General features: G+C 37.7%; 2 protein-coding genes across 3 annotated transcripts in view; one reads left to right on the forward strand and one right to left on the reverse strand.

Moving 5' to 3' along the window:
• LOC107591255 (1-phosphatidylinositol 4,5-bisphosphate phosphodiesterase delta-1-like) overlaps positions 1-5,698 on the reverse strand; it is a 24,287-nt gene extending 18,589 nt beyond the window's left edge. Inside the window, exon 1 of one of the 2 annotated variants that reach the window (XM_016280370.1) lies at positions 5,477-5,698. In XM_016280370.1, the coding sequence (XP_016135856.1) occupies positions 5,477-5,507 (31 nt within the window). In that variant the 5' untranslated portion in view covers positions 5,508-5,698. Of the gene's footprint in view, positions 1-3,892; positions 3,993-5,476 lie in introns of those variants that run through there. The other variant, XM_016280369.1, reaches the window with a different exon arrangement.
• Positions 5,699-7,911: 2,213 nt separating this feature from the next.
• Positions 7,912-24,736, forward strand: part of dlec1 (DLEC1 cilia and flagella associated protein) — a 23,973-nt gene continuing 7,148 nt past the window's right edge. Inside the window, exons 1-31 of the mRNA XM_016280371.1 lie at positions 7,912-7,995; positions 8,210-8,350; positions 8,699-8,855; positions 8,977-9,087; positions 9,181-9,368; positions 10,368-10,585; positions 12,126-12,204; positions 12,470-12,557; positions 13,579-13,752; positions 13,953-14,089; positions 14,632-14,724; positions 15,736-15,826; positions 15,930-16,092; positions 16,189-16,381; positions 16,632-16,705; positions 16,786-16,942; positions 17,066-17,159; positions 18,075-18,205; positions 18,325-18,483; positions 18,593-18,723; positions 18,849-19,002; positions 19,373-19,483; positions 19,587-19,705; positions 19,825-20,016; positions 21,786-21,844; positions 21,932-22,083; positions 22,188-22,303; positions 22,379-22,449; positions 22,539-22,753; positions 22,859-22,917; positions 23,695-23,791. Of these exons, the coding sequence (XP_016135857.1) occupies positions 7,912-7,995; positions 8,210-8,350; positions 8,699-8,855; positions 8,977-9,087; positions 9,181-9,368; positions 10,368-10,585; positions 12,126-12,204; positions 12,470-12,557; positions 13,579-13,752; positions 13,953-14,089; positions 14,632-14,724; positions 15,736-15,826; positions 15,930-16,092; positions 16,189-16,381; positions 16,632-16,705; positions 16,786-16,942; positions 17,066-17,159; positions 18,075-18,205; positions 18,325-18,483; positions 18,593-18,723; positions 18,849-19,002; positions 19,373-19,483; positions 19,587-19,705; positions 19,825-20,016; positions 21,786-21,844; positions 21,932-22,083; positions 22,188-22,303; positions 22,379-22,449; positions 22,539-22,753; positions 22,859-22,917; positions 23,695-23,791 (4,008 nt within the window). The remainder of the gene's footprint in view (positions 7,996-8,209; positions 8,351-8,698; positions 8,856-8,976; positions 9,088-9,180; positions 9,369-10,367; positions 10,586-12,125; positions 12,205-12,469; positions 12,558-13,578; positions 13,753-13,952; positions 14,090-14,631; positions 14,725-15,735; positions 15,827-15,929; positions 16,093-16,188; positions 16,382-16,631; positions 16,706-16,785; positions 16,943-17,065; positions 17,160-18,074; positions 18,206-18,324; positions 18,484-18,592; positions 18,724-18,848; positions 19,003-19,372; positions 19,484-19,586; positions 19,706-19,824; positions 20,017-21,785; positions 21,845-21,931; positions 22,084-22,187; positions 22,304-22,378; positions 22,450-22,538; positions 22,754-22,858; positions 22,918-23,694; positions 23,792-24,736) is intronic.

Consider the following 24,736-nt stretch of genomic DNA (forward strand, 5'->3'; position numbering starts at 1 on the left):
AACAGTCCTCCATGAAATGCGCTGCACACATCTGAATATTTGGGTTGAACTGTTCTGGAACAGTGTTGTAAATACAACTTAACCACTGATTTCTAGTCGTGTCCTCTTTTGAAAGGCCAAACAAAGTATTTTCGCTTTCGCAACAAAACACACAGCGTCTTCACAACATGGCAGTGGCAGCAACAATAAAGTTACGCCTTCTTTCTTTGCATGAACATTTGGGCAGCATTATGCAAATCTTCCCACATCATGATGTAGACATGTGGGGGCGTGTTTAAACGAGGCCTTTTAGGAGGGCGTGGACCAGTCTTAACTTTTATAAAGAATATCTCTTTGGGTTTGAGACTGTAGTCTTTGCAACTATAGGGATCTTATCTATTCACAAACAGTTTGTAACACTCCAAAGAGAAAGGAAAACTTGAAATCGTATCATATGACCCCTTTAATTTGCCCAACAGTTGAATTATGTATATCTCCAGCTTCTCTGACCCAAGGGTGTGAGCACAACCACAACATTGCAGGCATTTTTTCACGAGCTGTTGCCACAGAGGTTGTTTATGAGGCTCTGGCTGCACTCGAGCAGAAGGCGGAGAAATGGTGAAAAAGTTGAGCTGATTTCAGAATGGCCTTTGAAATCAGGCTGAAAACATTTTCTGTGCTGGAATGGTTGCTTGTGTTTACTCGGAAAGCTCTTCTGTGTAAGGTTTTATTCTGATGACTGATACAAGTGTTCTAGCATTTTTGAAAAGGGTGAGGTATTTAACATTTAGGAAAATGTGCATCAGACTTTTTATCTCATTCAAATCATACTCCAGAGGTATTCAGAATGCAAATGTAGATGTCGCTGAGTTCAAATACTCTTCTGACTTCTAATTGCTGTGATCTTTAAAGAAATTATAGAAACAGGGCCAGGTATGATTTGCAATAGTGGATTTCAGCTGTGCCATTGTTGGAATAAAAGCCAGAGAGAGAGAGATCACTAATACCTGGACAAAGCTATTCGAAAGCATTCCCATTCACCTCAGTAGCAATTTAAAGGCAGCAAACGGGGTAAAAAAAATTTAATTAACATTTTTAAAGGCTGTCCAAAACAATTATTGAGTATATTGTAGTGAAATATTTTAAGGGATAGTTCACCCAAAAATGAAATTCTGTCAATAATTACTATCATCACCTTTACGATTTTTTTACGATTACGATTTTTTTGATGATATTCGAGAGCTTTCTGACCCTGCATAGATATCAAAGGAGCTACCACATTCAAGGCCCAGAAAGATAGTAAGGACATTGTTAAAATATTCCATGTGACATCAGTGGTTCAACCGTAATTTTATGAAGCTACGAGAATACTTTTTGTGTGAAAAAAAAACGAACTAAAATAATGTCTTTTTTCAACAGTTTCTTCTCTGATGACACATGGACTATTTTAAAGATGTCCTTACTACCTTTCCAGTCCCTGAACGTGTCACGTGTCATAAACATATATGTACATTTATCTAAACAATTAAATTTTTTCCTATACTTCTATTTCTGTATATAGTACATTATTCAATTTTTCTTTTTTTATTATATTAGTGTTATATTACATCCCTACTGTGTTATTCCTATGTATGTCTGCACTATCATGTATGTCTGCACTATGTTTGTACTTTCTTCTACACTGGAAGCTCCTGTCGTCAAGTCAAATTCCTTGTGTGTGTAAACATACTTGGTAATAAAGCTCTTCTGATTCTGATTCTGATTCTAAAGCATATTGTGAACACTGCCCTTTCCTGTACAATAAAAGTGAATGGTGACCACAGCTGTCAAGCAAGATTTTCAAAGCAAGCAAAAACAAACTTTTTGGTCTGATCCTCAGACTTGTAGTATAGTGCACAAGTTGAACCATTATTATGAAGCTTTTATGGTGCTTTTTTTTGTCATTTTGAAGCTTTACAGCTCTCATCCACTTTGTGCCCCCAAATACTATCTTTTGTAAACATGTTAGCCATCATCATTTAGCCATTTTACGCCAATTCATGCAATTCTCTGCATAGTATTAAACACGTACATTGGATATTTTTGAATCTTACAGTGAATTCAAATATTTACATGGCATTATCAACAGAATGCTTAAGATCTGCACCACGTGCTTTCATTTTCTTTTGGATCAACCTCAATTTAATTAAAATTTGCATGAAAGCACTTTATTTTGATTATTAAAATGTATGTAAACATAGCAACTGAAGCATTCAAATACACTCAGTTCCAGGATGCTGCAACGAAGTGGGAAAATAAATGATGATCATAATGTGTTTTGATGCTACTGTCATACTCCTCAATGCTTTTTCCATTTAACTGGAATTTCCATCTAAGAAGCCCTGAGTCCACTATTTTCTTCAGGAAAGATAGAAAAGTGAATGAGAAGTCTTAATTTAAAGGCACAATATGTAATTTTCGCCGCTAGAGGGCGCGTATTCAAAATAAACAAAGAGGCAAAGGCGTAGTTTGATAACGCCGTGACTGAGTGTGGAGTCATAGGAGTTGCCGTCTACATCCCCACAGCTGACGCAATCCGACGGGACTCGGGCAGAAATCATGTTCATGGATGAGCTAATGATTTATTAACATAGTAGAATGAAGCAGGGTAAGGCTGAAAGCCGTCGAAGCGAAACAAGGCGGCTGAAGGAGCGTGACACATGGCTCGAAAGCAGCGGAGCTTTTATTATGCCACAGTCGACCGCTTCCGCTCCTTCCTGTCGTGCGTATGCGGGGAAAAAAAGCAGCGCTGTTTTATCATACTAGATACATTTTGAAATTCTGTTATAATGCTACTCTTTGCGGTCGTCACTGGTCTATTAAAACGCACAACATATTAAAGCGTCTTTGGTGTTTCCATGTTTTCTACAAAACAAAACCGGAAATCGAGGGGTTATGACGTCATTGGCAGGCGACACAATGACACTATGGACACGGTCCGTGTCACTAGTTAAAATTGCGTATTTCTCTTAATTTAAACATTCTTCAAAACATTTGGGATAATGTAAGTACACAAGTCAGCAAAATATATAACACTGTTCTAGTGGTTTTTGGATATTTTAATAAAAAAATCTTACATATTGTGCCTTTAACCTTGATTTGTCATCACTGGAAGGTAGCCAGAGATGAAACTGTGATAAGTCAACCGTCAAACCCATTCATTATTTCCTTGGAAAAGTTGTGTAATCCTACTCTCCTTTTTTCAGTAAAAAGACAAAATACAGATCTTCTCTGCTGTAGCCTATTTGGCTGGAATGTCATTTAACATACAGCAAAACATCAAAAAGCATCGAAAATCCCCTTGACTCATTCCCCATCCCAAATATTAAAAAAGTGTATCATACACTTTTATGAAATGAACAGTCATGGATGTTAGTGACATGCAAATGAACATCTTTTCCATCATGGTATTTTGTAAATGCTCTTAATGTTTAAATCATTTTAATCCTTTATATTTAGAGTGCAGCTTCTTACAGCAAACAAAAAGTCTGATTTGACTCTGCAAGAAGATGTAGCAGAGATTGGTTAACACATTTACAGTAGGCTATTTATCTAATAATCAGCGTACACGTTCCATAAACCAAACTTCATGCTATTTCAAATTCTTTATGTGCGGTAAATGTTATTTTATTAACCTTGCACAGTCACTTAAATGTTTACATTGTTTATAACATTTACAGCGAGAACGAGCTCTTCTCTTACTTTTTACAGTTTAAATGAGACCCCATTTTTATGGCTTTACAGTAATAGTGATAAAAACTATAACTGTAGTTTTGGTGGAAACTTTACTTTCTGGGACTAAACAACTCTCATGCAGTTTAGTCCACGGAGGGCTATTTAATGCACGAACGCCCGACACAGATCCAACACCCACCTATGCGTTTCCCATTCTCTTGTGCCACGATCTTGCACTGCTCTTGGTAAACTAACTCCTGGGATTTCGTCCTTTTGGGAAGCTTACGCACACAAGACATGGTCGAAATTCCTCAACGAGATCGCCTGTAATCGGCTTAGTTTGTCTAGAAAAATAACATGAGGCGAGAAAACCATGACGTTTGCAAGTCTCTTTCTATGGGCGGGTTCTAAACCTGCAAAAATAATCCTATTGTGTTTTTATGATTCACTTGCTCTGTGTATCTCAGGTTTTCGCATCTATACGTCTGGCATGTTATGGCACGCACTGACTGTGGTATATATATATATATATATAATGCTGTAATAACAACATGTGTAATATTTTTGTCAGTTGGTTCCGTTTCTCGGCCTGCAAACCCATTGTGTCCTCCTGTCAGAGGTTTCCGTGTAACCTTTACATTTAGTCTACAAACGTGGCTTCTCCCTTGAGGCTTTTCGCTTATGGAAGAATCTTTGGTTTTGAACAAATCTTTTAAATGGAAGAATCGGTCTGGTTTGACTCCTAGCTATTTAGTTTGCTGAAGTTTCTCCCGTTTAAAGCGCAGGTTTGCTGACCAAAACGCGAACCAATAGCATTCCAGGCTGGTTGTGATGGAGCCTTTCATTGGCTGGACCTGCTCAACGAACCGCCCCCTTCACTGAACGAATCAAGACCCATAGCAGTATTAAATGAGACAAACTGAATAAACTGGATATCTACATCCAACGGCATGTCTTTCAATTCAGTTCAGCTTGTTAGTTAAACTCTTTAACAAAGAGAGAACGTTAATAAACAGTTATCCACTTTTAGCTATTTCTGTATTCGTATAGCTTTATTGAAGTAATAAACATAAACTCTCTATGGAATCTAAGTAGATGTGATTTGAACAAATCAGTAAGCGAAATCTAAATGAATCGTTTAGGGAAACGATTCAAAGATACGAGTCACTTTGATGAATCACTAACTCAAATGTAATTTGGCATAGGGCGCCTTCATCTGGTTGAATCCTCGCGGGACATTAGTTAACGTCATGCTGAATGTGTGTTGGTGTAAGTGAAGGTCCACGAAAAGAATGTTATATATAACCATACAATATATAAGCTACATTAACTCCAAGTGTTTGTTTGTAAACGGCAATGTTCATAAATGACGGTTTTATTGTGAACTCATGTATCTGTTTTTATTAAAGCTATTAAAGCTGTGTATTAAAGTTCTCCGATATAACGTTAGGACAAGTTAGCAAACTCCTGAAGTAATGGAAAATGTTCTATGAGGCACATCTACATTTAATAGCAGTTCTGAGTGTGAAACAAGAAACAAGACGGTCATTACACGCCGCATGACTGTGAAAAGAACCTCGCGAAAGCAAAAAACAAGGTAAAATATCTTATAAATTGAGTTTCAGAGCAAATTGCTTTGTATAGCGTCTGTGGTATTGCAGCTAACATTCAAATGTTCACATTATGGTGTTCATATAGCCATATATGAATAGCCTGTTGACTCTTCAAATCAAATGCATTCACTTCTCGCGCGGAATAATCATGTCATCACTGCAAAACTTACCGAATATGCCGGCATTTCCACTGGCTTCCATGATTCTTTCTGTTGTTTTATTGAGCGTTTTCTTTCAGTTGTTGTATATTCCAGTTGGGAAAAGACCTTTCGCGTCACAAAGCCACTCAGAGCCGCCCAGATACTGACTGGGATGTGTAAAGCCCGTGTCCTAAACCATCCACTGACAGGAAAGTCCAATGCGCTGTTGAGTGTGTTGTGTGTGTGTGTGTGTGTGTGTGTGTGGAACCCGCCTATTACTAGCGCAGTATCGAGAATTCGCCAACACCCACAACAACAACAACACCGGTCTTTCAAGTATCTCTCAACGATGCCCTGAAAAGTTTGATTTGTTTCCACCCATTATGAACGACTAAAGTGTAGCCTAATTCAGAGACGTGTCTGCTTTCTTGGTGATTTCCAGAAGGAGCTCTTGTCCGTGGCTACAGATGGTTTTGATTCATTTCTTCAGAATTCCACTCTTGTCCTGTAATGCCACTCTTGAGAGTGCTGTTCAAAGACTTAAAATGAATAAAACCTAAGTGCTGGCTACATTCTTAATTTCATAAGCACAACATTATCTTATCATAGGTGTAAGGAAATAAAAGTCAGTCTTTGATTTACATTCAGTGTTTTCAGATTGAACAATGTTCAATGCAAGTGATGAAATGTTATAACATCCATGGGGGTCTGTAAGACTTCATGCTACAGCTTGTTTTCTTGATTTGTTTTTATGTTCCACTTCTGGGTGGATTTATCTGAATATGGAACTTTGCATAAATGAAAGGCTATTTATTTGTTTAGTATTACATGTTACATATTAGTGATTTATTGACTGTGTTGCGTCTGGTGACATGATGGGACAAAATCGGAACACTTCCAATCAATCTGTCTTCACAATAACTGAACAAGAGTGATCTAATTTTGTCGTAGAGCAAAGTAGGGTGTGAAGCAAAGTCCAGTAGCATACAGCTCATAGAGTCTCTTTGCTTTATGATGATGGGGATTTTGAAAATCATCCTGCCTGGCAACTTTTAGCACACCCTTTAAAGCTGTCAAGCCATACCCGATCTTCAGGTATGTAGAGGTGTGCATGTTATTTTTGGACGTTACGTCATTAATTTTTGGCCATGTTGCATATGTATAATATCAGTAACATGTTTACTTATTGGTTAAATAAGCCTCCTACACTCACCAAGGTTGCATTTACTTGAAGAAAATACAGTAATAATGTGAAATCCCTTAAGAAAATTAACCATGGTTTTATTGTATTAATAGGCGACACAAGATTAATTTTTAATGAGCCGTTCCCTCCTGGTGGAATAACCCGCCCAACTCAATCCGAGCAGCTGAGTCTTTAGCTATCTTCAAGAAACGACTAAAAACACATCTGTTCCATCTTTATTTAACCCTCTAACTCTAGCACTCTCTATTCTAATTCTATTCTTAAAAAAATAGCTTCTCTAATGTTTTTGTATTCTATCTATTTGTTTTTAGTTTTATTTATTATACAAAAAAGGCCTCTAACAGCTTGCTCGATTCTTTTTCTATTCTTTCTGTTTTCCTTTTATTATATAATAAAAAAAACGTTGCTACGTGTACTGCGTTAAGCTAACTGAGACTTGTCATAGCACTTGCACATCATTGCTCTTTTGTTGATTTTGATTGCTTTCATTGTCCTCATTTGTAAGTTGCTTTGGATAAAAGCGTCTGCTAAATGACTAAATGTAATGTAAATGTATTAAAGGTGTAGTAACCATGCTTTTTTTGCTGTATTGATTACCAATTGTATAACCACAGTTTTGCTACAAATACCATGGTTAAACTATGGTTAGTGTAGCAAAACCATGGTTAGTTTGTGGTTACCATGGTATAATTACAGTAAACATGTTTTTTTTTGTTTTATTTGTAGTAAAACCATGGTTAATTTCCTTAAGGGATATTATTATCATTTTGAATAACTGTTTTTATTTTAATATATTTAAAATATATATTTTATTTTTGTGACAGGAAAGCTGTTGATCTTTTTTGATTAACATTTGATCAATTAAATGCATTTTTGCTAAATAAAAAAATTCTTGACCACAAAAAAGTAGTATAGATTTTGTTGTTTAAATGTCCAAATGCTTTAGTTGCCGTTTTAAATGTCTCTTTTGTTAAGATCATTTAAGAAATCGCTTTGGTTACGGAGCTTTTAGGAGGCTCCTCTGGGAGGCTCGCTCTGTTACTATGGTGACCTCCTAAACAAACATGGCGGTCAATGTAGTACAGGGAACTTCTCCATGGTGCCATTTAGTGTATGTATTATTTCTGGCTTTACGTTTTATATTGAGACATATGAGCATTTATGTCACGTTTCCATAAAATATCATAAACCTCCTTCGCTACGCACCACACGTGCCGGAGCTTAAAATATAAAATTACGTTTAAATTACGTTTGCAAAACAATGACCGATGAAACTGAACCAAAAGCACTAAAGAGCTCGGAACCCTCCATGAACCGACACAAACCAGCATCCAATACAACTCAGGTAAGAGAATGACTACTGAACACTGCAACTGATGGTTATTTTAACAGTTTGACTTGTAACGTTAGTACATTTGTCATCATTTACTCACCCTCATGTTGTCTCAGACTGCAGAACTGTATTCCGTTGAACCCAAAATTAGAGGTTATGTAATAGGAAATGTTTTAGGAATTATGTAATTTTCATTTATCATTAAATAAACATGTCTTGTGTACAGGACATTTCTCATCTACTGACCAGCATATTCAACGACCTTTACACCATAGAGGTGATTGGGAGGGACACTGTTTCTAATCTTAGAAAATCACGCAGAGGAAGCAACAACTACCATGAAAAATTTGTGGAAGAGCTACAGCAGGTGCCTCTCTTCACATCTGAGAAAAGTCTCGCTTATAAAATGTGATGTATTATATGTTAATAAAAGTTTTAAATGTTTTTGAAACAGAAATTTTAGGATTCTTTTATGGATAGAACGTTCAAAAGAACAGCATTTCTGTAAAATAGAAACCTTTTGTAACACTGTAAATGTTTTTGCCGTCACTTTTGATCTTTTGAATTCTTGCTGAATAAAATGTATATTCATTCATATAAAAAAATCTTACTGATCCCCTAGTGTTGGCTCCTTAATTCTTATTCAATTCTTATTTTTTCGGATTTGTATGATCTAGATTATGCTTTTTAAATTGAATTATTATGATTTTATCAGGAGCATTCTGAATACAACAGACGGATTCAGAATGCTGACATGCTGGAGACACACATTATACAGGCCCGACTGCAAGCTGCTGCAAAGGAGGAGCACGATCACTGCAGAATGATGGAAGAAGTGGGTGAGGCCTACTATCAGCTGGGTCTTCCCCCAGGTAGGTTTCTCTAGTTATGTTTATTTAAGCAACCATTATTTTTACTATCCAGTGTGTCAGTCAGTTAGTTAGTAATCTTATGACATCAAAACCCTGTGAAGAGTCCTCTATGTCTCCAAAGTTAAATCAGCTTTCAAGTGGTGTGTGGACAGTGAGCTTCTCAGGAGCAACAACTTGATTTGTCCACTAGACTATACAACAGTGCACACCCCAGTTGTTAAAACCCCAAAAGGTATTATTTCACTGACCTATAAAGTAAAAACATACTCAAACAATCAGATTACGTATTATAATACGTAATACGTCATTTACCCATTTTTTGCAGGTACGTTCACTCCAGGCTTTGTCCAGCCAACTGTCTCCTATAATATGCACATTTGCACCGAACCACAGGATGATGGTTACAATCCTCTCCCCCCACCTGCGCATACGGCCCAGAGCCTGTTGGAACAATCAGAGGAGACACTCACGCTCCCTTCCTCTCCAGAGTCCAGCTCTATCAAGGGGACCGAGGTTTGCCTCTGAACATTATTCCATTTTCCTCATATCAAAGGGAGTAGAATGATCTTTATATTTTTTATTACATCACTGCCTTCTTTCAAATGAACACTGTAGCCCCAGATCACATGATGAGCAGTATTTATGGGCAGTTGACATGTCCCAAGATATAACAAGCTATACTCTTATAGATTATAATTTTTTTATAATTATTTTACTTGTAATTTTAATATTATTCATTATTTGAATAAATAAATGGAATATTTGGACTTTTACATTTGTACTATGATAAATATTATACATAGTATATATACTTTATGTTTAGGGCTGTCAAATAAATTAATCGCAATTGATCGCATCCAAAATAAAAAATTTTAGTGTTTACCTAATATATGTGTGTGCAGTGTATATATTTATATGTATATATAAATACACATGCATATATGTACAGTATATATTTAAGAAATATTTACATGTACATATATTCATATTTATGTAAGATTTATGTCATATATAAATATCAATACATATTACATGTATTTCTTATATATATAATGCACACACATATATTATGAAAGTGAAAGTGACGTGACATGTGGCCAAGTATGGTTACCCATACTAGGAATTAGTGCTCTGTGTTTAACCCATCCTAAGTGCACACACACAGCAGTGAACACACACACACACACCGTGAACACACACCCGAAGCAGTGGGCAGCCATTTATGCTGCGGCGCCAGGGGAGCAGTTGGGGGTTCGGTGCCTTGCTCAAGGGCACCTCAGTCATGGTATTGAAGGTGGAAGAGAGCGCTGTACATTCACTCCCCCCCCCTACAATCCCTGCCGGTACGAGATTCGAACCCGCAACGTTAATCTCGATTAATCGATTTGACAGCCTTATTAAAAATATTAAATTTTTAAATGAATGTGTCACTGCAGGATAATTTAAAATGATCTAGTACAGACAAAAATTTTATTAAAACATTTTTATTTTTCCAATTTTTCAACTCAAAAGCTAGGTATGGTGCATAAGGCCTCTTGGATGGAGAAGCCTAGCGCTCAGAGTCAGGCAGAAGACAGGGCTTCCCTGCAGAAACACAAAGACCGACACAAATTCCTGCACAACCCTCGCTTCCTGCTCCCAAATGCTCAGCGTGGGGGAAAGTCTCTCATCATGCCAGGGAAGAGGCCAGAGAAAGTGGGAAAGGGCAGGAAAAACACTGGCAGAGAGAGGTGTGCCTGTGCTTTTAATTTAATATGTGTTTTCTTTGGGAAGATCATACTTAGAAAGATGCTCGATAATGATTTATTTGATCATTTTTTCTATAACCTCTATAATTAGCTAGTATAAATAGTATTTTAATTAATTATTTTAAACCGGTTTCCCATCTTCCATTCGTCAACAAAAAAATTACACATAATGCCTTCAATTAATCAATATACTATATACTTAGTATATAGTATATACTGTATACTTTATACATTTTCTTATAATCCCTTTAAGCCTTGTCCTTTTTTTGCATTGTTTGTATTTTGGTCAACTTTATTCAGCCATTATTGCTATAATATTTGTGCAGCTTGGGTAGGGGAAATATGATACACATGAACACTCAAGAAACAGATCACAACCTTGTCTGCCATGTATTATAAATGCTAACCTGAATGTATTGTACTATATTTCTTCATATGGCTCGTGTAGACATCTGAAAAGCATGACATGCAATTGCAAACCAGTAGAATGGATTATTCTACAAGTATAATCAGCCATTCAGCCTATATAAGTTTTTTATTTATTGTCCTTTATTAGCCTTATTGTCTCCAAAAACACATATCAGCATGCCAGGTGGTGGTAACAGGGGCGCCGCTATGGTTTTTGGGCCCCCTGAACAGCATATTTACTCAGGGGGGCCCCCTCTTATGCCGGGCCCTTGGAATCGTCCTAACCTTCCCCCCCATACAGTGGATGGGGGGTAAGTCCCCTTCATTTGAAATCGCATTCCCCCCTCGGGGGGCCCCCTCTAACGCCGGGCCCTTGGAATCGTCCTAACCTTCCCCCCCATACAGTGGATGGGGGGTAAGTCCCCTTCATTTGAAATCGCATTCCCCCCTCTAACGCCGGGCCCTTGGAATCGTCCTAACCTTCCCCCCTTACAGCGCCCCTGGGTGGTAATCAAAGAGAACAATTAAATTGGAACCACTCCATTGCCTGTTTCACTTGTCTGGCCCAACATGTCTGACCATTTAAATGAGGTTTTTCCCTTCATAGCGGCCAAGAGAATCACAAGACTATCAAAATGCCTCAGCTGACTCTTTCTGCATTTTGAGTCAATGAGCTCTGTGCAGTTCCTGTTTTATGCATCTTGGCGGTCAACAACAGAACAAAAGATCCAGTTTGAATGAAATACATTACTTCATAAAGTGTGGCTGGGCAGCTGATAGGAAGCATATCCACCAAGAGTTTAGGTTCAAATATTTGACTATTCATGGGAAAGTATATATTTTAGTTGCTGTGACTGGTTACTATTTTTAAACACCTTTTCCTGTGGTTAATTTCTAAGTGCAGAGATGTATTCTGTCAATTAACAAATAATTCTAGTTTACTGCACATAAACCGATGGACTGTCATAGGACAAAACCTCTGCATTTTTTACAGAATGTATTTAATGATCAAAGCATGTCATCTGAGGATACGTAGTAGAATAATTATTTTGTTTTTTTTTATTTGGTTATTAACTTATCATAAGCTCATACAAAATGTCCTTTCTATCTTAAGTCCTGGTCCAACTCCCATCTTCACTGCGAATCCACCTGTCATCTTCTTCACTGACTACAGAATAGGACAAGTCTATGAGGTATAAAAGCACCTTATATTTCATTTATTTGGGTCCATTTGAATGAATAATTATATTCATACAACATGAAATGTATGAAATTAAAAATTTTTTAACTGTTTACTGCATTTTCTTATTGACTAAATCAGTAATGTGAGGTTTTTACTTTTTACTACATGACCCCTAGTGTAAATGTTCATTAGATTTTACCTACTGAGCCACTTCTGAATGATTCCTTTTCAGTTCAGTATGTTTTCAGTTCTTAATAGTGCCTTCTGTTTTGTAGACTGCAGTGGAGCTCAAAAACATGACTGCGACCAGCCGTCACATTCGAATGATGCCTCCAACCTCCCCACACTTCTCTGTTGGTTTGGGTGAGTCTAAAGAAAAAAAGTACCTGCCGACCTCAATGAAAGACTCATTTATGTTGCCAGGAGTTCTCTCTGCATAGTTTACATTAAAGCTGGTCATTACTAGAGGAAATATCAGAGTTATTAACGTTAACTAAAACTAAAACCATGAAAAAAAAAAAACATTTTCATTACTTCAAGTAAAATCGCATAGTTTACATTAAAGCTGGTCATTACTAGAGGAAATATCAGAGTTATTAACGTTAACTAAAACTAAAACCATGAAAAAAAAAACATTTTCATTACTTCAAGTAAAATAAAAAATTATAGGGATGGTTCACCCAAAAATGAATATTCTGTTATCATTTACTCACGTTGAAGTTGTTCCAAAACAGTATGAGTTTCTTTCTTTTGTTGAACACAAAAGAAGATATTTTGAAGAATGTTCAAAACAGTTGCTTGGTAGCCATTGATTTCCATAGTATGGAAAAAATAGAATGTTTTCATTTCTGTTCAACAGAAGAAAGAAACTCATACAGATTTGGAACAACATGAGGGTGAGTAAATGATGACAAAATTAATATCTGGGTGAACTATTCCTACAACTGTAATAAAATTAAATAAAATATTAAAACCCCCTAACTTATTTATCTAGTTGACAAGGGAATATTTCTCATTTCCACTTAGTTTAAGTTAAGTACTAAAATGATAATAAAAAAACGATATAGACATTAAAAAATAATGACAAAAACAACTAAATTACAAAAGCAACTAAAATTAAATACAAAAAAGAAAATATAAGAATAAAATCTAATTTAAAATATTAACTAATCTGTAATAGTAGATCAGTGATACCAAAATAACCCTGAATATCACAGGATTCTGAGGAATTGCTTAATAATACTTTGGTATTTACCCTGCAGCTTGAGGAAGCAGAATAGGGAAACAGTGACATCTACTGTTAAAAATGTGAAATAATTACTACCAGTTAATTTCTGCTTTGAGATCAAGATAAGAAACTGTGTAACAAAGCTTTGTTTCACAGGCAGGTTCCCTGGTGAGGGGGGGATTGTCGCTCCTGGAATGAGTTGCCAGTATATGGTGCGTTTTGCTCCAGACTCTCTGGCTGATTATGAGGATGTTCTGGTTGTGGAGACTCAGTTGCCTTATCCTCTCATTATACCGATAGAGGCCCGCAGACCCCCTCCAATACTCAGTTGTGAGTCAAAATAAACTGAACTCTTTCAGCATCTAGATCTTAAAGGGATAGTACAACTCAAAATGAAAAATAACAATGAAAGTCAATGGGGTCCAATGTTGACTGACTTTCCAAAATATCTTAATTTGGCTTGTATTGATATTGATCAGTAATAAGGGATTCAGAGTTGAATCGTTGCCTCTCCTCTTTCCGTGTGCCAGTGCCTGCTGTCATGGACTGCGGTTACTGCCTTGTGGGAGGGGTGAAGTTTATGGAGGTTTTATGTCGGAATGAAGGACTGAGTGCAGGAACTTTCTGTGTAATGCCGAAGAAACAGTGGCCTGCCTCAAGCCTTAGGGTAAGCATGCAAAGCTTGACATGAAATCTCATTCAGTTCATATTTAAGATTCCTTTGTTTGATTTTATTTATGAATTCTAATAAATCTCATAATTTCTTAACATAATCTGCAGGTTGAAATAAACTCAGTTTCATCTGGACATTTTAAATTGAAATCAAACATCGGCTTAAAGTGAAAATGAAATTTCGCTCTATCTATTTTCTAAATACAATAGGTTATTGAACCTATTGTGAACTATTCATTTTTTTTTTTACATTTTCTTAACACATAATTTTTAATTAAAATATCATAAATTGATTAAATGACAGACTGGTGACACATGCTGGACTTCTCCAATCATTTAGTCCACTTTAAACACAGCCCACTCATCCAATCAACAACCTATAGATAGAACCAAGTCCCCACCCTACGTTTTTGTCTTTTTACAATACTGTTTCACTTGGATGTACGTCACAATACAGAAGAAAAGATCTGTCGTCACCTCTGTTACATTGTGGCTTTAACCTTTTGTCTTCATGAGTGATAATTCTGTGTGTCTCAGTCTGCAGTGAAGTCTACTTTTGCAGAACAGCCTCCCTTTGCCATCAGTCCCTCTATTTTCGGTCTTCTCCCTGGACAGGCCACTGTCATAGAGGTGAGATGTTACTGACTGAAGAGCACACAAATCAACTCAAACTTATACAGTGGTGGCCAAAATTATTAGAACACTTGGCATATTTAAGAGGTTTCAGTTGTTTTTGTTGAATTGGCTATTACAATATCCATAAAACAAACTATTGCCAGAACTACCTGCGACGGAAGGAATCTGCTGGAACATTGAAAATGAGAAAGTCTGGACATCAACACCATTGAGCAAATTTGGGGCGAGTTAGAAAATAAACTGAACAGATCTATTGTACATTCAGAGGAAAGCCTTTGACTTGAGTTGCAGAAGGCATGGGAGTGTTGAAGTTCTGAGGAAATACTGTGTATTGACACTATGCCAGAGAGATGTGCTGCTGTAAATGCTGCAAAAGATGTACATACCAAATATTAAAGTTAAAAGGGGATAAGAACAGTACTACTCATTTAATCTGATATGTGTTGTGCTCAGAGCAACCATCTGCATGTTTCATGAACTTAATGAAATAAAATCATGTTTTGGAGGCAGAAATGTCAATATTTTCAGATCTGTCAGGTGTTCAAATAATTTTGGCCACCACTTTTTATTTATATATCCTCTAGAAGATTCCACAATACTAATTTATGAGTTTAATCTACCTTCTACACTATGCGATTTTCTCTATTTTGATTTGATTGACAGGCTCAATCTTTATGAGATGATGGTATAGCGCACACATTCCCTCATTATAACTTTTAGTGATGGTAATTATGATTAAAAATAAGTAATTGGTTGGCAGAACGGATTTTATCTGATCTTCTAAACACTTTTCTTTTAAGATGCAGATTTTGTTGTTCATCACCTAAGCAACGTGCAAAGAAAGACACATGAATATGCTAATGTATGCACATTTTTAGATCTTGTGAATACAGCGTTTCATACAGTCTGACAGTCATACAGTAAATTCAGCTCAGATTTGAATAATATTCAGTAATCTGCTAGTCTGTGACTCCGTATGTTTGGATGTGTTTTTTCTATGTTTAGGTTGTGTTTTTCCCCACAACTGCTGAGATCTCTACTCAGGACTTTACCATTGTCTGTGACAACTGCCAAGTGAAGGACATCACCCTGCAAGGTAGGAAATCAATTCAACCAAACGCAAGTAATATTTTGTCTGAAATTGAAAACAAACATCTCCAAAAAGATATATGTCTACATGTTTTAATACATTTTCTCAGGTACAGGTCAGCTGATCACTGTGGAGCTGGTTTCAATATCAGGCGGAGAGGATCAGCCTGAATTGGGGGAGTTGTGTGATATCACAGCTGACCATTATGTCAGATTCAGCCCAACCAATCCACATTCCACCTTACAGAAGATGGTTGTTGTGAAAAACAATGCGTGAGCTACCTGTGCATATCTGCGTCAACACAGAATAGTATGTACAGCAGATACTTACTGGTGTGCTTGTAAATCATTTTTTTCATTCATGTGTAGACACTTGGAGCTCCCGTACCACTGGCAGATCATGAAACCCAACCTTCAATGTCTGTTGCCTGGAGAGACTCCAGACCCCTCCAGCATTCAGCATCATCTTGATACAGACAGTGTGTTCAGCATTACTCCAGTCATGGGCATCCTGAGCCCTGCAGAAGAACATGAGTTCCTACTCACATACTGTCCAAAGGATGTATGTGCACTCACACATATAAACACACTAAAAACTAAAAATATATGGACATATATATACAAAAAAAAACTAATAAAAATGACAAAAACACACAATGAAATAACTCAAACTTTAACTAAAATGATAGCAAACTATAAAAAATAAAATCTAATTTAAAACTATAAAACTGTATTAGTGAAAACCATAGTAGTATATCAATTATACTAAAATACTGTAACTCTCTGAACAGTAATTTTTTATCTGTCTTAAGTTGAAAGACTACCACAGTGTCTGCCGGTTGGTGATCATGGATGTTCCCGATCTACCTAGAATCGGTGACGATGGGTAAAATGAACTTTGCTTACTGTTTGATATCTGAATTTAACATTAATTTAGGATAAAAACTTCTGTGTGTTGATTTGCAGGATGTGTCTCAACACAGCTTTCCATATAAATGATGTGACCGTTTTAGAGGTTGAAGTGAAAAGTTCTGCTGAGCCGTATAAAATTCTTCTTGAGCCGTATGCCGTTTTAATACCAGGCGAAACCTACATACACAACACAATCCGCAAGAGATTCAAGGTAGTGCTGAGTCCAGAGGTCAAAATGACTCTGAACGTCTTTCCTAATTCCCTAATTTACATCATAAAATGTTTTTGAATCTCAGACATGTGTATGTTTTGTGTGTGTGTGTGTGTGTGTTAGATGTGGAATCACAGCAAATCAGTCATTCACTTTGAATGGGAGCGTAATATTGACAGTCATGTAATTGAAGTGGAACCTTCAACAGGAGAAATAGGTCAGTGTATTGGTAAATAATGTATGAACAAACAGATATACTGTTCAAAAGTCAGTAAGATTTTCTTAAAGAAATTAATACTTGCATGAAGGACCATAAAATTGATCAAAAGTGACAGTAAATGCAGGCATTATGTAAAAAAACTATTTTTATTTAAAATCAGTACTGTACTTCTGAGCTTTATATTCATCAAAGAATCCTGAATAAAAAGTATAATGGTTTCAACAAAAACCTTAATCAGCACAACTGTTTGCAACATTGATGATAATAAGAAATGTGTTTTGAGCACCAAATCAGCATATTAGAATGATTTCTGAAGGATCATGTGACAATAAAGACTGGAGTAATTACATTTTTCAGTTCAAGATTATTTGTATAGCGCTTTTCACGATACTAATCGTTGCAAAGTAGCTTTACAGAAAATTGTAAGTTTCTACATTATATTTAGGAGTAGGTTATTAGTGGTGACTATGGCAGAAATGTACAGTAAGAATCATGCAGTTAGTTACAAATTACACGTAATCAAACTGACAGTGAACACTATTAACTGCAATGATTATATGTTGCGATTAAACGTTGTGATTAAGCAAAGTTTGGTAGTTTTATATGTTATTTCAGGGTTAGCATTAGTTTTTAGTAATGATACTAAAAATTCACCTTTGCCATCACAGGAATAAATTACATTTTTAAATATATTGAAATAGAAAACAGTTATTGTAAATTGTAATAATATTTCACAATATTTCTGTTTTTTGTGTTATTTTGTATTGCAATATTTTCCATTTTATGATCAAATAAATGTATCCTTGGTGAGCATAAGACTCCAAACTCCAAACTTGAATGGTAGAGTATAAGTCTATTTGTTAACAAACAAAACAAATAAATAAATGATTTCTAACATGTGCTTGCTTACAGAGCTGAATGAGTGTTTCGATATGGAGTTGGCTCTGACTGGAAAGAATCCAGGTCATTTTACCTCCACCCTGCAGTGTCACATTCAGCACCATCCTCAAACTATAGGACTGGCCATTGAGGTCACGTTTAAGGTGTCTGAATCCATTTCCCTATGATTTATACTCAATATGCTATGTGGAGGACATCACAAATGTTCTCATTAGCAAATTATATCTCATTCAAATGAATTATATTTAATACGGTGCTTCAGGGTCCACATTGCTCAGTGAATGTGCCCAGTCTGGATTTTGGTTTGCTGCAAATGGGAAGTGAGAGCATCTCTTCCATCGATATCACCAACAACAGCCTGCTAGATGCCCATTGGCGCCTAGAGGAGCTGTCCAACACCAAGCCGCCAATCAAGGGCCTGGTACAACACCCCATCTATGCTTCTTATGAAATATTATTAGTATTATAAATCAGCACACAGATGTTTGTGGACTGTTTTTGTATCCTTATTTGCATTTATCTGTGTTCAGGTGTATATGAATCCAAATAAAGGTGTGCTGCCTCCCCTGGCGTCCTGCAGTGTGGATGTGGTCTTCAGAGCCCTGTACTGCCAGCGTTTTGAGTCGGTCCTACAGCTAACTGTGCTCCACGGCACTGGCTGGTGAGGAAATAAGACATATCATTTGTCATATTGCGTCTGAACTACAAGAAAAGAATACTAAGAAAATGTTACCAGTTATTAGTTTTGTCACATTTGAGTGAAGGTGTGCATTGATTTGTCTTCAGTCACTTCTCTGTACAAGCAGTCATCCAGTCTCCTCAGGTGTGCTTGCTGAGTTGTGAGCTGGTGTTGACTGATCTATATGTAGGTGTTCCACAGACAAGCAGCGTTACCCTGTTTAACCGAACACTGCTGCCAACCCACTTCACCTGGAGCAAGGTGAGACAGTTTACGTAATGTGTTTATCTCAAACTGTTTTTATCTTGTTCGAAAAACCCCAGCCAGTGTTGATAGTTTGGAAAGAACATAATATTGAATTGTAATGTGGTCACACTCACAGACAATAAAGTCAGCAATTTTTCTTCATGAAAAAGTTTTACACATAACAAATCTTCTGAAAAACAAGTTTAAAATCATATACAGTTACATGAGATGAAAACGCATCTCAGTAGCCTAATAAAATCTGTTTTATTTTACATGGGCTGTCGAACAGTCAAAATAATTCAATATTGCTGTGATTTAATGTTGTGATATTGTATAGGCTGGACCAATACATTTAGTCATTCTCAAGGTGTTCTCTTCCTTTCAGCTCCAAGGTGCACATGCTCATCTGTGCTCTGCAACCTTCAGCCCCTCTGCAGGCACTCTGGAGCCCAATGCCAAGACAGAAGTGTCTGTATCATTCACCGCTCACACTGTTGTAAGTACTGCTACTGTAGTACTGTAACACCCACAGCCTAAAATAAAGAGTATGTAACAGCTCCAGTGCAAACAGTATTGTGAATGCGTTTTTATGTTTTTAGGAGGAACTGACTAAAGTGGCTGCAGTTTGTGACGTAAAAGGAATGGAGAGTCCATTATTGCTGGGATTTTTTTCTAAAGCTAAACCTCTCAGAGTTTCCTACTCACTGCCTTCTGATTGGTAAATCCATATTTACTTCATATTCACATTTCCCTGGTCTTTGTTTAGTAATTTTATTAGTTTTTTTTTATCAAGACATGGTTGCCATATCATCCTCTTTTTTTCTGCTGTATATTTAGTACTAATTCAAGCGATGCTGATCACCAACCAATCACACTGGACTTCACTGAGCACGAGCCAGTTGTCATTGGCAAATCTATCAAACGTCAGTTGCTGATAACAAATCACACCGCTATTACTGCTCCGTTCACTGTTGAAGCAGAGTACTTTACTGGATATTGTCCTTCACAATTGGATGAAAACTCTGAAAGGTACAGTAAATCCTGTATCTTGATTCTGCTGTATTGTTTTTGTATTAATACCAAAATATTATTTACAAAAAATGTTTACCTTCTAATTAACTACTAGCCTAATATTGTAAGATTTTTTAAATGTTTTAAAAGGAGTCTCTTATGTTCACCGATGCTGCATTTATTGTAATACGAAATATAATTTAAACTTTAAATAACTGTTTTCTGTTTTAATGTATTTTAAAATGTAATTTATATTTTAAAATGTAATTTATTCCTTTTATAGCAAAGCTGAATTTTCAGCATCATTATTCCAGTCTTCAGTGTCATCGCTGAAATAATTTTAATTTGCTGTTTTGAAAACGTCTCAGGTTACGTATGTAACCCTAGTTCCTCGAGGGAACGAGACGCTGCGTCGGAAACGCTAGGGGAACGCCCTTCAGCGTGACAGGCTCTGAACCTCGTGTGTAATCAGACCAATAGATGGGCGAGACATCACGGCGGGTGACGTAATGACCAGGAAGCTATAAAAGCACGTGCGGTGAGACCAGCGTCAGCTTCTAGGAATGAAGCAAGCGCTGGCAGGGACGCCGGAAGTATGGCACCGCGACGCAGCGTCTCGTTCCCTCGAGGAACTAGGGTTACATACGTAACCTGATATAATATCAGGCATAATATGCTTGTGTAACTGGTGTTTGTGCAACTGGCGAGCTCTCTGACGCCCTCCGTATCAATCTCCTCGGAGCAAGACAGGCGGAGTGTCGCGCCCTCTCCCCGGGGCGGAAGTACCGCAGCGCGGGCTTCCGAAACCCCGAGAGCGGGCGCTGGATCTGGTGGTTAAGGAAGTAGATAGGGACGCGCCCTAAAAAAAGCGGGGCCGGCGCCGCGAGAAACGCTAGTGAAAGCTCTCTCCTCAAAGAGAGCCCCCTGAGAGCGAAGCAAGGCAGTAACAAACGTTACCAAAACGGCCGTCAGCTCCCTTTTTTTCCAAGAGCTGACTCTGCCTGCTTGTTCTCAAGCAGACAACAAACAAACTGTGTGTATCCCCACCCGTAAAGTAACGCAGGCAGGGAAGAACACACAGCCTGAACGCTGCCTGCCCTCGCCTTAGTGTCTGGTTTTGTCTTGCTTTAGATTTCGTGACAGACAACACTAAATAAGACTCACAAACAGATATCAGACTGACACACACACAGAGCGCTTGCTGAATGACAAAAAGCTGACGCTGGTCTCACCGCACGTGCTTTTATAGCTTCCTGGTCATTACGTCACCCGCCGTGACGTCTCGCCCATCTATTGGTCTGATTACACACGAGGTTCAGAGCCCATCACGCTGAAGGGCGTTCCCCTAGTGTTTCCGACGCAGCTCGAGTTCCTGAAGAGGAACATTCTTATTATCAATGTTGAAAACAGTTGTGCTACATAATGTTTTTTGTGGAAACTGATACTTTTTTTTAAGATTCTTTGATGAAGTGAACAACATTTATTTGAAATAGGAATTGCAACATTTTAAATGTTGTGTAACATTATAGAATATTTTTTTTAATGATTTACAAATTGTTTAAAGCTTAATTGAGAGTCATTAATTGTATTATTTTAATTAAATGTTTTATTTTATTTAATATTTATTTTAAATAATTTATTTAAAATATATATATTTTTAATTTTTACATTTTCTTTTTATTTTATTATGTATTTTAATTTTATTATTTTAATTAATTAATTAATTAATTTATCATTAAATACTATTTAAAAACTGTTTTACCTGACCCTTTGGCCTTTCCTTCCAGGAGCAGTGCACCTCTCCATTCCATCCAGGCCAAAAAAATACAGCAGAAAGCGTATGATGGTTGGTGGAACCTACTCTTTTGTGTGCTTCAGTGTCAGTGAAAGTGAAACAGCAAAGTCAAAAAGCATTTTCTTTCTTTACTTCCAGAATTTGTAAACTGTCTTCTTTCCCATGGAAGAGGCGCAGCGTTCTTTGTTGAACCAAACAGTGGGATGCTCGGCCCATTTGAGACTCAAACCATCAATATCACTGCTTTCACCAATATGTGGGGAGATTATCAAGACAATCTCATATGTAAAGTATGTCACAAAACAATCAAACTTCTTATTTCATTATAAATATTTTGCCTTTCTCAAATCAAACAGCTGAGTTACAGTGAATCCTAACTGAACTTTTCTTTCAGGCTGGAGATCTAGATACAGCTCCCATTCCTATCAAGATGTCTGTGAGGGGCTGCCCAATTTACTTTCAGATGATTGGACCACAGCCTGACAACCAGAACCAGGGTCCAATTATACGGTCAGTGTATTATAGGATGCTTAAGATGTTGCAGTTCAAATGCAAAGACTGTTCTTTGATATTTATGATTGACAGGTTTGGAAGCCATGTTTCTGGAGGAGACACAGTGTCACGCTCTTTACGGCTCATTAACACCAGTCCATACGGTGAGCCATTCACCACATCAAGTTCACAAATGTACATACATCAAGTTTACAAAAATACTTGCATCACGTCGTTTTCTGAAACCTCTCAGATATCCGTATGGATTGGGTGACCTACAACTTGGAGGTCGGCGATAGTAAATTGATAGATCTGTTGGTTGCATGTGGTGAGCCCTTTCCTCTGAAGGATGCCGATGGCAATGAGGTTCTTGGAGGCCTGGACTCATCCGTCATGTTCCCACCCACATGGGATGACAGCCACACCCCCAGCAGAGAAGGATCAAGCTCGAGTTTCATGACCAAATCTGTGAGTCTAGACTTAGTTTTCATAGTAACATCCCAAAATCAATATTTCTGGCGCAGCTTCACTACACAAACAAAAAGGTCCTACTTTTATTCTTCTGTTTTGTAGGATGATTTTGGAGAGAATGAGGACGAATGTGATGGAGAGGAGGGCAGAAGCCCTTCTAGGTCTCTGGCTCCAGTTACAGTGAATCCTAACTGAACTTTTCTTTCAGGCTGGAGATCTAGATACAGCTCCCATTCCTATCAAGATGTCTGTGAGGGGCTGCCCAATTTACTTTCAGATGATTGGACCACAGCCTGACAACCAGAACCAGGGTCCAATTATACGGTCAGTGTATTATAGGATGCTTAAGATGTTGCAGTTCAAATGCAAAGACTGTTCTTTGATATTTATGATTGACAGGTTTGGAAGCCATGTTTCTGGAGGAGACACAGTGTCACGCTCTTTACGGCTCATTAACACCAGTCCATACGGTGAGCCATTCACCACATCAAGTTCACAAATGTACATACATCAAGTTTACAAAAATACTTGCATCACGTCGTTTTCTGAAACCTCTCAGATATCCGTATGGATTGGGTGACCTACAACTTGGAGGTCGGCGATAGTAAATTGATAGATCTGTTGGTTGCATGTGGTGAGCCCTTTCCTCTGAAGGATGCCGATGGCAATGAGGTTCTTGGAGGCCTGGACTCATCCGTCATGTTCCCACCCACATGGGATGACAGCCACACCCCCAGCAGAGAAGGATCAAGCTCGAGTTTCATGACCAAATCTGTGAGTCTAGACTTAGTTTTCATAGTAACATCCCAAAATCGATATTTCTGGTGCAGCTTCACTACACAAACAAAAAGGTCCTACTTTTATTCTTCTGTTTTGTAGGATGATTTTGGAGAGAATGAGGAAGAATGTGATGGAGAGGAGGGCAGAAGCCCTTCTAGGTCTCTGGCTCCAGTGAAGAAGCTGTTTTCTGTGTTTCTGAAGCCTCATGAAGGGAACGTCTCTGACTACCCATACTGCATCACTCCACAGCAAATTGTAGGTTATGGGAATCACCAGTTTCAGGTTCCAGTGTTTTATTTCCATATCTGGATGTAGAACATTAATGTGTGATGGGGGAAAAGGCATTTAAAAGGATAGTTCACCCAAAAAGGAGAATTCTGTCATTGATAGATCTGAAATAGATCACACAAAAAGTATTCTTGTCGCTTCATAAAATTACAGTTGAATCACTGATGTCACATGGACAATTTTAATGATGTACTTACTACCTTTCTGGGCCTTGAATGTGTCAGTTGCGTTGCTGTCTATGCAGGGTCAGAAAGCTCTTGGATTTCATCAAAAAATATCTTTAATTGTGCTCCAAAGATGAACAAAGGTCTTACGTGTTTAGAACGGCATAAGGGTGAGTAATTAATGGCAGAATGTTCATTTTTGGGCGAACTAACCCTTTAAAGGGGTCATATGATGCTTTTTTAAAGATCATTATTTTGTGTATTTGGTGTAACAGAATATGTTGACATGCTTTAATGTTAAAAAAACGCATTATTTTTCAAATACTGTACATTATTGTAGGTCCTCTATGCCCCGCCTCTCTCAAACGCTTCGTTTTCAACAAAGCCCCCTCCTTTGACAAGCGCAGTCTGCTCTGATTGGCCAGCTGACCCAGTGCATTGTGATTGGCCGAACACCGCAAGCACGCGTCTGAAATGTAATGCCCCTTACCATAATCGCGAGCTTCATCTTTCAAAATAAATGTAAAGACAGAGCCCGAAAGGGGAACAGAGTCACGTGACAGACACAGTGATGAAGCTGGTATGTGTGCAGTACACAAGCCACAGTTAAGACAGCTGACTCCACTGTGATGTGACCCCCTGTCTCTCTCTCTCTCTCTCGCGTGCACGCTCGCTCGCTCTCTCTCTTGCTCTCTCGCGCTCTCTCTCTCTCTCTCTCTCTCTCTCTCTCTCTCTCTCTCTCTCTCTC

The sequence above is a fragment of the Sinocyclocheilus grahami genome, unplaced genomic scaffold (genome assembly GCF_001515645.1).
Source record: "Sinocyclocheilus grahami isolate Dianchi unplaced genomic scaffold, SAMN03320097.WGS_v1.1 scaffold139.1, whole genome shotgun sequence".
Classification (NCBI taxonomy): domain Eukaryota; kingdom Metazoa; phylum Chordata; class Actinopteri; order Cypriniformes; family Cyprinidae; genus Sinocyclocheilus; species Sinocyclocheilus grahami.